Source organism: Marmota flaviventris, chromosome 1, assembly GCF_047511675.1.
Source record: "Marmota flaviventris isolate mMarFla1 chromosome 1, mMarFla1.hap1, whole genome shotgun sequence".
Taxonomy (NCBI): domain Eukaryota; kingdom Metazoa; phylum Chordata; class Mammalia; order Rodentia; family Sciuridae; genus Marmota; species Marmota flaviventris.
The window spans coordinates 540048-553582 of record NC_092498.1 but is presented as its reverse complement, the minus strand read 5'-3'; the positions used below and the strand labels follow the sequence as shown (position 1 = coordinate 553582).

The window sequence follows — 13535 nt, the reverse complement described above, 5'->3', positions numbered from 1 at the left end:
AAAGGAAGCATCCTGAACACCACCGTGTTAGTTTTTACTCTGGCCACTGGAGTCCTTACTAAAGCTCTTGTGTAGTCACCAGGTGCTGGGCAGGACACAGAAGACAGAGAAGCTGCACTGGTACTTTCACCAGATCATTCTGCTGTGATCCGCTAAAGAGATACCTCACTGAACCCCAGATCCAGTAGAAATGACCATAAACTGCCCATCAGAAAAATAAGTAAAGGTGGCATGGCACAGAATCAGACCTGAGGGGCTGAGAATGTAGCTCAGCAACACCCTGGGTTTGATCCCCAGCACCACACAAACAAAAGAAGAAAAAGAAAAGACCATGACCCATATGCACAATTAGATCACCAAACAAATTTTAATTCTCAAGAAACCATTTGTTTTAAAATAGACTGATTTAAAGAGCTGAGCTATTACCTTAGTAAATGCACAAAATGCCCTAAGTGCTTGCTTTTGGAATGATACAGGGATGTGTGTGGCCCTTGTGCAAGGATGACATGCAAATTTGTGAAGTGTTCCATATTTTTCAGCACACTATATCAATACATGCATACCCATGCTTACAGCAGCATGATTCACAAAAGCCAAACCATGGAACCAGCTTGAGAGTCTGTCAAAGGATGAATGGACAAAGAAAAGGTGGTGTATACACACAATGGAGTTTTCCTGAGCCATAAAGAAAAATGAAATTATGTCATCTGCAGGAAAATGGATAGACCTTGAAAACATTATGTTAAGCAAAATAAGCCAAACTCAGAAGGTCAAGTGTGTTTTGTCTCCTATGTGGAAGCTAGAGAGGAAAAAGGCAAAGAAAGGTGTGGGGGAATCTCATGAAAATTCAAAGAAATATCAGTAGAATAGTGCAAATGACCTGGGGAGGGAAAAGGAGAGGGAAAGGGGAAATAATGGGGAAGGATAATTGGCCAAGTTTTTTGTTATATCATGTGCATGAATACTTAATAATAAAATTCCACCATTGTGTAGAATTAAAATGCACCAATAAAGAAAATGTTTAAGAAATTTAAAAGTGTCCCAAATAGCACATTTTTAAAAAAAATGAACAAACTACTTCACCAACCGAGAGACCTAATAAAGGTTCCTTATGATTTTTCCACCATATTTAGGTATGAGTCCAGAAAATATTAATGTTCTAAACCAGATTTTACTAAACAAATGATTTCCAGTATAATCAATCAGTACAAACTGAAAAATTCCCAATATCTCCATTCATTTATAATTTTCTACCAACAACCATTATGAGTAAGTTTGGTATGGGTATTTTTGATATACTTTCCCTAGAGAAAAATGACTTATGTATTACTTAAAAAAAAAAAAAAAAAAAAAGCTGGGGACAATGATGTACACCTGTAATCCCAGCAGCTCAGGAGCCTGAGGTAGGAGGCAAGTTCAAAGCCAGGTTCAGCAATTCAGTAAGGCCCTAAGCAACTTGGTGAGACAGTCTCAAAATAAAAAATAAAAATGGGCAAGGGATGTGGCTTTGAGGTTAAGCACCCCTGGGTTCAATCCCTGGTATTAAAAAAAAAAAAAGGAAAAGGAAAAAGCAGGGAGTAGAACAGAGATAATATCAAAGGATACAAAATTTCAGTTAGTAGGACTACTGCTCAAGAGTTCTATTGTGCAACATAAAAACTATGATTGACAACAATGTTATATATTCTTGATAATGGCTAAGTGATCTTAAAAGCGCTCTCAAAAAAATAAGTATGTGAGGAAATGCATGGTAATCAATTTAGTCATTTGAAAAGTATACATACTTTTAAAAAATATACAAGAATACGGGCTGGGGTTGAGGGTCAGCGGTAGAGTGCTCGCCTAGCACGTGCAGGGCCCTGGGTTCGATCCTCAGCACCACATAAAAATGAATGAATGGAATAAAGGTATTGTGTCCAACTACAACTAAAAAAAAAAAACAAATATAAAAAAATCGTTTTAAAAAAAGTACAAGAATATGTATAATTTTGTTAATAAAAGTAAAAATAATATTTAAAAAAGGACCCAAATTACCAATGCACAGTATTGACTTTAAAATTGGGGCTAGGGCTGGGGATATAGCTCAGTTGGTAAAGTGCTTGCCTTGCAGGTACAAGGCTCTGGAATCCCCAGCACCACAAAAAATTAAAATAAATAAAATAAAATTGGGGTTATATACAGATTTGTTTGTTGCCACCTAATTAACTTTCTAAAATTTACGGCCTTGTCTTCCTCATACTTGTGTCACTAGCGCTGAGCACAATGCCTGGGGCACAGCACAGGATCCCAGAAGACTGCCTCAGCGAATGAGTGCAGCTGCAGACACTCGTCTTTAAGTTCTCACAGAATGCTGGCCCAATGACTGAACCCACAGACACTCATTTTCAATCCATACACATTCCTTAGAATGTGATCTATTCAAGTAAAAATTCACCGAAATAAGTAGTTTGCTTTAAAAAGTTGTAGTACTTTTAAAATAGCTAAGAAAAGTAAATGAAGAAATACCAATGATGGGAAAAGACATGAGAAAACATCTGTAAATAAAACAAGTTTAATGGAAATACTATCCATGCAGTAGATGATCATGGGCACAGTAACCGTTTCCGTAAGAACTATGCCCCACCCAGCTCTAAAGAACACCAGGTGACTCAGTGTTGAAGGCACAATAAGATCACTGAGTGTTCACTGAGGGCTATCTACTGAAGGAGGAGGGTAAGGTACTTTCAGGACCAAGACGCACAGGAAGGACACAATCCTGCAGAAATCCTCTCCTATGGTGGCTAAAGCAAGAGGAGAACCACATGGCACTACCAGTAGTTTTCCTTTTCTGATCTGACAAATGCTTAGATTTAAATACATTACTCTTTCCCTCTCCTGCCATGCCCAAACATTGTGTCTAAGCAACTTGGGAGTGGTTATACTTAGGTACTAGTCTCTGCTAACTGGGAGCCCAAGTCTGACCAGTGGGAGCACTTCTCTCCTCTTCCTAAGAGCCTGAGTGGGGTCCAGCGAGAGCACCTCTACCCTATTTCTAAGAGCCTGGGTGGGGTCCAGTGGAAGCACTTTCCTCCTCCTCCCAGAGAGCCCGAGTAGGTCACAGTGGGAGCATCACTGGGCCAGCTGCAGCTCAGTTCCACCGCTATTGTGAAGGAGTTATTACTTCCACAGAGTTCCCTTCTGAGAAGATCCAGAAATCCACCTTTGAACTGCCCTCCTGCACACTGCTGCTTTACTGGGCTCTGGAACTTCTGACCCATGGAACATGGCATGATTATTTTGCTGTTCCCTATGAATTCCATACACATATATTTATGCGCCACTTACCATTAAACCCTCCCCATCCTTTCTTTGAGCCCCATGACTCTGGGGCAATCACCACAGGCCTTCTGAGTTTACCACATCTACCCTGAAAAGAGTATGGAGTAAACAGGATAACCTCTTATGCTTTGTGAAAACAGTACTCTGAATAGCTAAGCTATAGAATCAACCTAGGTGCCCTTCAATAGATGAAGGGATAAAGAAAATGTGGTACATATATGCATGGAATATTACTCAGCCATAAGGAAGAATGAAATTATGGAGACTATCATGCCAAGAGAAATAAGTTAATCCCCCAAAGCCAACATTGTCTAAAATGTAAATATCCCTAACTTTAAACTTGAGCTAAAATTGTATAAGTAAAAAGCACTTTGCACCAATTGCCTTTTCACTCTTTCCCTCACTTATTTTGGCAGGGCTGGGGATCAAACTCAGAGCCTTATGCACACTGGGCAAGCACTCTACCCCTTAATTACATTCCCAGCCCCACTCTTAGTTTTAAAAGAAATTCAATGTTTCTATTTCTTAACAGTGCTATCGAGATATAATTTACATATTATTCAAGTCACTCATTTTAACTATACAACTCAGTGGTTCTTAGTATATTCACAATATCTATTTCAAGAATAAATGCTGTGACCAACGCAGAAATCATGAAAATTCACAGAAAATGCCACAGATTCATTAGGCCAAATGATGACACTGAATTACAAGGTCATTTTCCATAACTCTTTCTTCATAGGACTTATAAATTATATAACTGTATGTATATCTTAATGCAAGTTTATATAAATTATATTTGATCTGTTTTCCCATCTTCAAATTTATAATGAGAATAATATTAATCTGAACTAGAAATATTACTAAAACCACAGCATAACCAGAGCATACAGGCCAGTGGACACATATATCTTAAATTAAATTAAAAAAAAAATTTTTTAAGATGTTGATGGACCTTTATTTTATTCATTTATTTACATGAAGCGCTGAGAATCGAACCCAGTGTCTCAAACAAGCTGGCAAGCACTCTACCACTGAGCCACAACCCTAGACCTAAATATATTTTAAATTTAAACAAAAACCAGGTATTTACTGCTTTAATATGTTCTAACTCAAACATTTAGGTACATACACAAAGCAATGAAACTGTCACGGTCCTTTCCTCCTTGCATCAAGGCCACAAAATGGGTGTGAACAAGAAACTCAGCAGTATCTACACCCTATTCGCAGTTCCTCTGGGATGTAAGGGCAAAAATAGGGCTCCATTAAAAAACAAAAAAGTTCTGACTCCTCAATAAGCTATGCCAATTATTTTGTTATAAGTCTTCATAAAAATTTATGGAAGTATTAAGTAAATGATTAAAACTGACAAAAAAGCAAACGTTTGCCCTTTCCTTACACGGGACCACAGTGCATTCTTTTTCATTTTGTTCTTAGACTATACATATTAAATTTTGACCAGAGTTAAATTTTCGAGAACTTCCCAGAAGAACAATGGGAAAAAAAGTTGTCCCCAAAGAAAGTTTGTACATAACGGCACAGAAGAACATATCCAAGGAAGTTAACTCTGCTTTAATTCTATAATCCAAGTATTCAAGTAATAAAAGAGCAGTTGTTCGAACAGTTAAGTAATACTGCATGTGACAGATTTGGGCTTCCATATACTTGCAGCTATATCACCATTAAGATGTTGATGGACCTTTATTTTATTCATTTATTTACATGAAGTGCAAGAAAGTCACACCTATCCTACTAAGTTCTAATAACTAAATAAAAACGGCTGGGGCTGGGGCTGGGGCTCAGTGGCAGTGTGTTTGCCTAGCACATGTAAGGCACTGGGTTCGATCCTCAGCACCACATAAAAGATAAAAACATAAAGGTACTGAGTCCATTTATAACTAAAAATATTTTTAAGAAATAGCAATGGAAAATTGTCCTTATTTTTATTTATCTCTATAAAAACTCAAGAATATTCTTTGCCCAGAGTCTAATTTTCTGGGGCTCCATTACACAGGGTAGACACTTAAACAACAAAAAGCTCCATTTTCAATCCATCAAGCCTGCCAGGCCTTTTCCCTACTTTTGGAAAAAGAATAGAAGAATGAACAATAACTGTCTATATAAAAGCTGTAGGACCAAATCTTTACAGCAATATCACATTAAGTATGAGCCATTTTTCATGCCCTAATAGTCTCAACTCAGGAACAGTTGTATATTTTTAAAAAGTATTAATATTCTTTAAGGATGTCATTGCAATATCCAGCCAAAATTTTTACTTTGCTAAATAAAAAGAAGACTGTCAGTGATGTACCCAAGGATGAAAATAGGAAGTCAGTTCCATATTAGTTCATGTTTTCCATGCTTCCACTTCACTATGAATCAGTCATCAATGACCTTAGAAAACACATTCCATCTTTGGGGTATACAAATAAATCTGATTCAATGCAAAATACCAGTCCAAAGTTCAGAAAGCCTAAGAACCCAGAGTAAAAATCAAAGTCATAACTTTTCTTAGGCTTCTATCATTGAATTGCTCCTTGATCCCTGTGGCAGAACTTCAGGCATGCTTCCAGGTCATGCAACCCCCTGATATCTCCATCCAGAAATCTCTCAAAAGCCCTGGATATGATCACTGTCAAGTTTCATGAGAATCCTTAAAAGCAATCTAGGGGGGCGGGGGCTGTAGTTCAGTGACAGAGTTTTGCCTAGCATGTGTGTGAGGCACTGGGTTCGATCCTTAGCACTGTATAAAAATAAAAACAAACACAAATAAAGCATTCTTTTATTTTGATTTGTATATTGTCAATATACAACTACAAAAAAAAGCAATCGAGGCAAGTGTAAATATGTACATGTGTAATAGGAACTCAAATACAAATTTGGAATAAACAAGTGAAAAATTCTGGAGAAAATATAAATTCTTTGAGGAGAACATTATGGTTCATCAGTTTAAGTCACACAGATGAAAAACCCAAGAAAAGAATCTTTAGGTAATCACGTTTTTCATTTCACAAAAATTAGTTTTTTTCAATGTGGTAGCAATTTACTTAATTTACTAAGTGAAAACAGCCTGTTTCACAAAGCTTTTTTTTTTTAATGATATATTAGTCAATTAATCGCTTGCTCAATAATTACCAGGCATTTCTGAATGTTATCACCATCCTTTTCCTGTTAATTTCAGCATTACTTATGATGATGATTTGGTAACTTATCTACTACTTTGTTTTTAACTACTTTTCTTACAGGATGTAACTTAGATACAGCAGATACAAAGTGCTGGCTTCAGTGGATGTGGCTCTGCCAGCGGTACACTGGCAGCAGCAGTGAAAATCTGGAAAATCTGCGAGCCAGCTGCCTAGCATGCTTGAGGCCCTGGATTTTTTGATCTTGAGTACCACCAGAGGGGTGGGGGGGAAGCCAATGACACAAGACACAAGATGTCACTTTAAAGTCCTTTTGCATTTCTGAAGTGTACCCGTTCTTGGTTTTTCTCAGGTTGGTTACTCTAACTTCCTGTTTTCTACAGGTCTCTAATGTTTTCCTGCTACTAGCTAAAACCTGTACCACAGTAGTTATTTTGATTTTTCCAAAATACATATCTCATAAATCTACAATGTACTGCCTAGATTTTAAGTTCCCAAAATCTCTATTATATTCTTATTCCAATTGCTATCTTTTTTTTTTTTTTTTCTGTGTGTTGCTGGGGTTTGAACCTAGGGCCTTGTGCATGGAGGCAAGCAGTCTGCCAACTGAGCTATATCCCCAGCCCTTTATTCCAATTGCTATCTGTCATCATGAAATGTTATCCGTGGTGTCCCTCTTGGTCTTGGACACTCCTACCTTCTGGTTTTCGTCTGTCGGTCATTCGTGTCTGAAGCTGCATGCCTTCCATCGCAAGTGTCAACTAGCTGGAAAACAAAGCTCCCTCCAAGCCCTTCCTCCACCAAGAGAAAACGACCCTTCCGAAACTCACTGCTGGCTACCGTCTCACTATGCCAACTCATGGCTAAGAAAGGAGGAGGAGAAAAAGAGGATGCCAACTCGATTAAATGCAATACTCCATATTATGTAGAAAATTGCTTGAGGTAAATAACTGTAAATCTCGTTATTTAATTCTTCCAAAATTTCCTGCCACTCATTCATTCCCACTGGATTCTGGATGATCCTATACAAAAGTGCTCCGTTTCACAACAGGGTACTGGCAGAAAGAAAAAAAGCAAGCGTTTCACTCTTTCTGACATCAGCAACCTTTCGGGGGACACTTACTGCTCTTCAACTGTTTTAGAAACTACCCCAAAACAACAGTCTTATGGATAGAAGAAAATTTTAAGTTCTCTTCCCACTGGCTGTCACATTTTTCAAATCCCAGGAAAGGAAACTCCGCGCCCGAGAAACGCGCGGCCTGCGGGCCAACGCGCCGCGCCTGCCACCTGCGCAGCCCGCGGCCGGGGACGCGGTGGCGGCGAGGCCCTGCCATGGGACCCGGGCGCCCGACTCGGCCGGGTGGGTCACGGCGCGAGCGCGGAAGCGGGAGAAACCTGCCCCTGGCTCGCACAGGTGCGCGGGGCTGCGGACCCGGCTCGGCGGGACCCGGGCGGTCGGCACTCACCCAGGCCGGCAGGTCGCAGGCGCGCACCCCCAGGCGCACGACGCGCTCCTCGTCCTCCAGCAGCGCCAGCGCGCGGCACAGGCGGCTGGCCTTGAGGCCGCGGCTCCGGCGGCACCAGGCGAGCAGCCCGAGCGCCAGCAGCACCCAGCTGAAGCTCAGCCCCAGGTAGCCGAGCGCGTACACCGGCAGCAGCAGCGCGAAGCTGCGCGCCAGCTGCGCCAGCAGCCCAGGCACGTCCACGCTCAGCGCGCCGCCGGGGGGCTCCGGCGCCGGGCGGTCCCCGGACTGGCCGGCGCCGGCCTCCGGGGCCTGCTCCCCGGCGCCGCTCATCGCCAGCCGCGCTGAGCTGTCCTCTTGGACGAGGAGGGCGCGGCGCTCCCGCGGAAGCCGCGCCACTCGAGCCCGCGACTCTCTGAGGGGACCGCCCGCCCCGCCGGGGAAGGGGTCTGACGCTCGACGTCACCACGCCGGTCCGGCCCCGCCCCCGCGCCAGCGCCCCTCCGAGGGGTCGGGCGGAGCCGCGGGAGGCGGGGCGGTGCGTGGCATCATCTCGCCAGGCCGGCCCCGCCCCGCCCCCTCGGAAGGAGCGGCCGAACCGCCTGAGGACGGGCGGCGCTGACGTCATCGCGCCGAAGCGGTCCCGCCCCCGCGCCAGCGCCCCTCGGGGATCGGCCGAACGGCCTGAGGACGGGCGGCGCTGACGTCATCGCGCCGGGCGGGGCGGGCTCAGCGGAGGGGTGCGGCCGAGGCGGGGCGTGGGTGGGGTGGGGCACGCGCCGGGCGCCGGGGTCCTGGCTCTGGGCGGGCCGGGCAGCCCCGCAGCGCCCCGTCGGCCGTCGGTTGTCCAGGAGGGCCGCTGGCAGTTGTGCGGCAGTTCGGTGGAGGACGTTCCCCAGCAACGCTCAGTCGTTGGCCGCGGAAGGGAGCCGGGCAGGCGCGGGGGGCAGGGGCGCCGCCGCGCGCGTGTGGCTGGGCCTCTCGGCGGGGGCGGTGGAACCCGCCGCCGGGGCGCCGCTCGGCCCGACCTGGCCAGGGCGGCGAGCCTGGAGCCGGAGGAAAGCGATTTTCCTTTCTTTGCTCTTCACGGTGCCAGATGACGGCATGTAAATGGCACACAGGTAAAAGGATGAGTCTCGCCCCTTTTCCTGTGCTGCAGGTTAAGGCTCTTAAGGCCGCCTTGTATTCCCGATCCTTTTGGTTTTGGGTACTGCGGATTGAACCCAGGCCACGCTACCCCTGAGTTGCACCCCCAGCCATTTTTATTTTTCATTTTGAGACAGGGTCTTGCTAAATTGCCCAGGCTGACCCCCAACTTGTGATCTTTCTGCCTCAGCCTCCTGAGTCGCTAAGGATTACCAGCATTCAGTCCCATACCTGCTCCAGATTACTAGTGCATCAAAGTGAGTGATTTCTTCATTAACACAGGAAGGAGAGGAGCCTTTTTTCCTGTGGTCTTTGCTCTAAAGCCGTATATTTGCATCCTGTAAAGTTGTATGAACATAAACCACAGGGAATACAATCACGTACTGTCTGCTAGGCCTAGGGACCCGTGGGTAAAACAGATTGAAGAAAAATGCCAGCACTAGGAGCCAGTCAGCCTCCTTGGTAACCCCCACTGAGCTGTTTACTCTGTATATCCTATCTCCTGTAACCTCTTCCTGTTCCTGCTATCCTTAGCACTGCCTCTTAAAGTGTGTCATGCGTGTTCCAGTGCACAAACGTGAAATTTCAGCCTTTCTGGTTTCAAAAAGTAGTGCTACTTCTAAAATATGATCCTTACAATTTTGAGATCTCCTTCCCTCAAAATGTTTCATCTTAGAGGGTAGAGCATTCAACCACAATTAGAAAAAAAAAAAAAAAAAACAACTGTGTTGGCGCTCAGAAAATGATAATTAGTCTTTTAACTAGCCTTGGGACCTGTCTCTCTCAGACTTCCTGTCCTCCTGTGTCATACTCCTCTTTCTCCCTCCCAAGACAAGCCATAGAAACTAGAATTTCTCTTTCCCAGGACAAGTCATAGGAACTAGAACATCTTTTCCCTCCAAACAGCCATAAAGCCTGAAAAGGTTTATCTTCCACTGGTTTTCTATTTTGGAACTAGCCAGAAAGAAATTCTCTGACCTACTGTGTCTGATAAAGAGATCAGAAGACCCCCAATTCCAGAAGGGGGTTCTTCCCTATATTTGAGGAAGGAATTGCACACAGAGAGGCCAAGAAGAATCTGGACAGGACTGGCTGGGTTCCCCCCTCAGATCTTTACCATTACCTCACCCCTTTGGTCCAATCACATTCCTACATGGCTGTCCAGGCTTTGTTGAATTTAAACATAAAAGACAGTTCACACTGGGTCTTTGGGTCTTCATTCTGAAAGTTCCTGCTATGACCAAGTAAATGAGTAATCTTTTTCTTCTGTTAGTTACCCTGTCTTGGTGTAGGGTTTTTGGCTAGGGCTCTTTATGATGGGCTGGAAGTCAACTACTACTCCCTTTTCAGTCCCCATATCCCACACCACAGAGACAACCGTCCCTGTGTTTCTGTGATGCACCTTAGGTGATAGACCAAATGTTCACATAGTGAACATCCTTTGCCTAAGCTTTTCTGAACAAGTTTCTGTGCTTTGTAAACATCTCTTGATTAGTATTCCTTTAATCCTGCCTTCCTAAAAAGATGTAGAAACCTTCTATTCTGGCAAAGAGGAGGCAGTGGTTAACAAGGTGGGAGATAACCAGGCTATGGGCAGAGGGTCAGTCAGCCTGGTTACACTTGCAAATAAATAGAATGATGAAAGCCAGACTTCTTGCTACTGGAGAAGATACTTACAAACATGGATGGCTGGGCATGGTGACTCACTCCTTTTATATCATCTACTCAGGAGGCTGAGACAGTAGGATTGCAAGTTTGAGGTCAGCCTCGGCAATTTTAGCAAGATGTAAAATTAAAAACAGCTGGGCAGGGCTGGGGTTGTGGCTCAGTGGTAGAGCGCTCACCTAGCATGCACGAGGAAATGGTTCGATCCTCAGCACCACATAAATGTAATAAAGATATTGTATCCACCTAAAACTTAATAAAAAAAAAAAAAACAGCTGGGCATGGTGGCACACACCTGTAATCCCAGCGGCTCGGGAGACTGAGGCAGGAGGAGTGCAAGTTCAAAGCCAGCCTCAGTAACTTAGGTAGGCCCTTTCTCAAAATAATAAAAAGGGTTAGGGATGTGACTCAGAAGTTTGATACTGGGTTCAATCCCCAGTACCTAAATAAATAAATAAATATAATGAAAATGGCTGGGAATGTAGCTCAGTGGCAAAGAGCTCCTGGGTTCAATCCGTAGTACCACAAGAGACATAACAAAAACCAAAAAACTCAAAAACAACAAGAAAACCCCCAAAACTTAGAAAGGAGGAAGACTACAAAGAACTATGTGGGAATGGATTGAAATTGGAGGTATTAGTAAACTCATGTTTTTGATGCATATGTACAGATAGACATAAAAATAGTCATATGCCTGTACTTGTGCACATGTAAGTGTAGGTGTATGTGTGTATGAACACAGGTGCACTTCCTGATTCTGCCAGATGAGGGTCTGGAAGCAACACTACCCCAGTGCCAAGGAGCACAACCTGCTCTCATCAGGGTTATCACCTACTCAGCTGATGGAACTACACATTACCAGTGGGAGACAGGTTGGAATTTTGAATCCTGATATGTGTTGACATTTCTAGAACACTTCTAGCAGGAAGCATGACCTGAGGGAACATCAAATAGCCAATATAAAAGCCCTCCTATTTTGTTTAAAACAGTTCCAGATTATAAGAGACCAAAGGCACACAGTCCATGCAATGGATGTTCCTGATGAAGCTTGAAGGGAGTCTGTGGACTGTGTCAATATTGGATTCCTCTTTGGGAGGACTGTGTGGTGAGGACCTGCTTCACTTGAAGTATCTGGGACTGCTGTGGTCCCATTAAGTTCCTCCCCTTTCTGTGGTTGGAACTTAATGGGCAGTATGATAAGAGGTGATTATAATCTCGTCTGGTGGCCCACTCCTATAATCCCAGCATCTCAGGAAGCTGAGACAGGAGGATTCCAAGTTTGAGGCTAGCCTCAGAAAGGGCTTGGAATGTAGTGTCCCTGGGTTCAATCCCCAGTACCAAAACAAAGAAACAACCAAAACACCATTGGCAAAACAACAAAATGTAGCTACCAGAAAATATGTAAGCAAATGGGACTCACCTTCTATTTCAATTGACAGTGCTGTTATAGATACAACGATTACTGAACGCTTCCCAACTATTCTTGTTTGCACATTTGTCTTCCCCCACAAAATGTTCTTTCTCAGTGAATCTTCCTGGTTAATTATTTATGCTTCAAGATCTAACTGGAATGAAGCCTTTCCTAATGTTATTCTCTTCTTCCAGGCAGAATCACTGCATTTATTTTTTTCCAGTGTTGGGGACTGAATCTGGGACTTGATGATCACTGCATTTTATGAGTAGCTCTTACACTTTCACATCATTTAATAGTTGTTTGCATATTTCTGTCTTAACAATTACTAGTTGCTAGAGGTCCAGATAGTGTTGTACTTAGCTATGACTAGCACTCTCTTGATTGCCAGGTCAAGGAGCTTAGTCATCATTTAGTGAATAAATAGATAGAAGAAATATTATGTTGTAATCAATTGGCAATGAGCTATTAAAAATAATTGTTTTAGGTTTCTCTATAGGCCTAGATTGATTTATTCTGCAGATAGAACTGATCGTGTAAGAAAGAGGAAATAGCATTTACAGAGGTCTGTAGATTGGTGCACTTTAACAACTCCAAGTTACTCTGGTGATGAGAGAGTGCGGTAAAGGCAGGGAGCGACACAAGATTTACAGTTTAGATAGCTTTGTCTGCAATGGAGGAGGGGTTGCTAGGGACTGGAGTGGAGAGAAATGAACACATTCATATTCAAGAGATACTTAGGAGGTAGTTTGACAACAGTATGATTGGGGTTGTCATTTCTGTAGCAGGCGGCTGTATTTCCATTCACTCTCATATTCAAGAAACAGCGTGACGCTGGTGAGCGCTCAGGTCGGCTTTGCTGGGGCAGGCTCTGCAGAAGCAGCTTCACCTACATCTCCTTAGCTGCCTTCCTCTCCAGTATAAGGACCAGCGGAAGGGGAAGGCAGGCTCAGCCCAAGTGCGGAAGGCGTGATTTGCCTTAATATCGCCTCCCTGAGAGGCGGGAGCTACCAACTTTGTGCATACCCTGGTCGTAGACTGGTTCCTAACTAGGACTGGAAAACAGCATGCACAGAAAATCCCCAGCTGCAAAACCGCGGCGCTGGCACGACAGTCCTGCTGCGCGGCAGCCTGTGTCCAAGCCCTATTTAAGCTTGCCGAGTATTTGCTCGTTTCTCCGGCCTTTGCGCTGTAGAAAGTCTCTTTCTCAATAACCCCGTTCCAAACACTTGATTCCCATCTTAAGGATATACTATTGACATGGCATTGAGCTCAGCGGCGCTGTACCACTGAACCTCATCCCCAACAGTTTTTATTTTGAATCAGGGTCTAAATTGCCTACGGCCTCGCTAATTTGCTGAGGCTGGCCTCGATCCTTCGCTCCTTCTG

The 13535-nt window shown here is 43.8% G+C and overlaps 1 protein-coding gene and 1 pseudogene across 2 annotated transcripts in view; one reads left to right on the top strand and one right to left on the bottom strand.

Annotated features, from left to right (window-relative positions):
• The window catches only part of Esyt2 (extended synaptotagmin 2), a 76915-nt gene extending 68643 nt beyond the window's left edge, over positions 1–8272 (bottom strand). For both annotated transcript variants that reach the window (XM_027923852.2, XM_027923853.2), the window contains exon 1: positions 7928–8272. In XM_027923852.2, coding sequence (XP_027779653.1) covers positions 7928–8257 — 330 coding nt within the window. In that variant the 5' untranslated portion in view covers positions 8258–8272. The remainder of the gene's footprint in view (positions 1–7927) is intronic.
• LOC114082770 (U6 spliceosomal RNA) lies at positions 437–536 on the top strand (annotated as a pseudogene).
• Positions 8273–13535: the final 5263 nt, after the last annotated feature.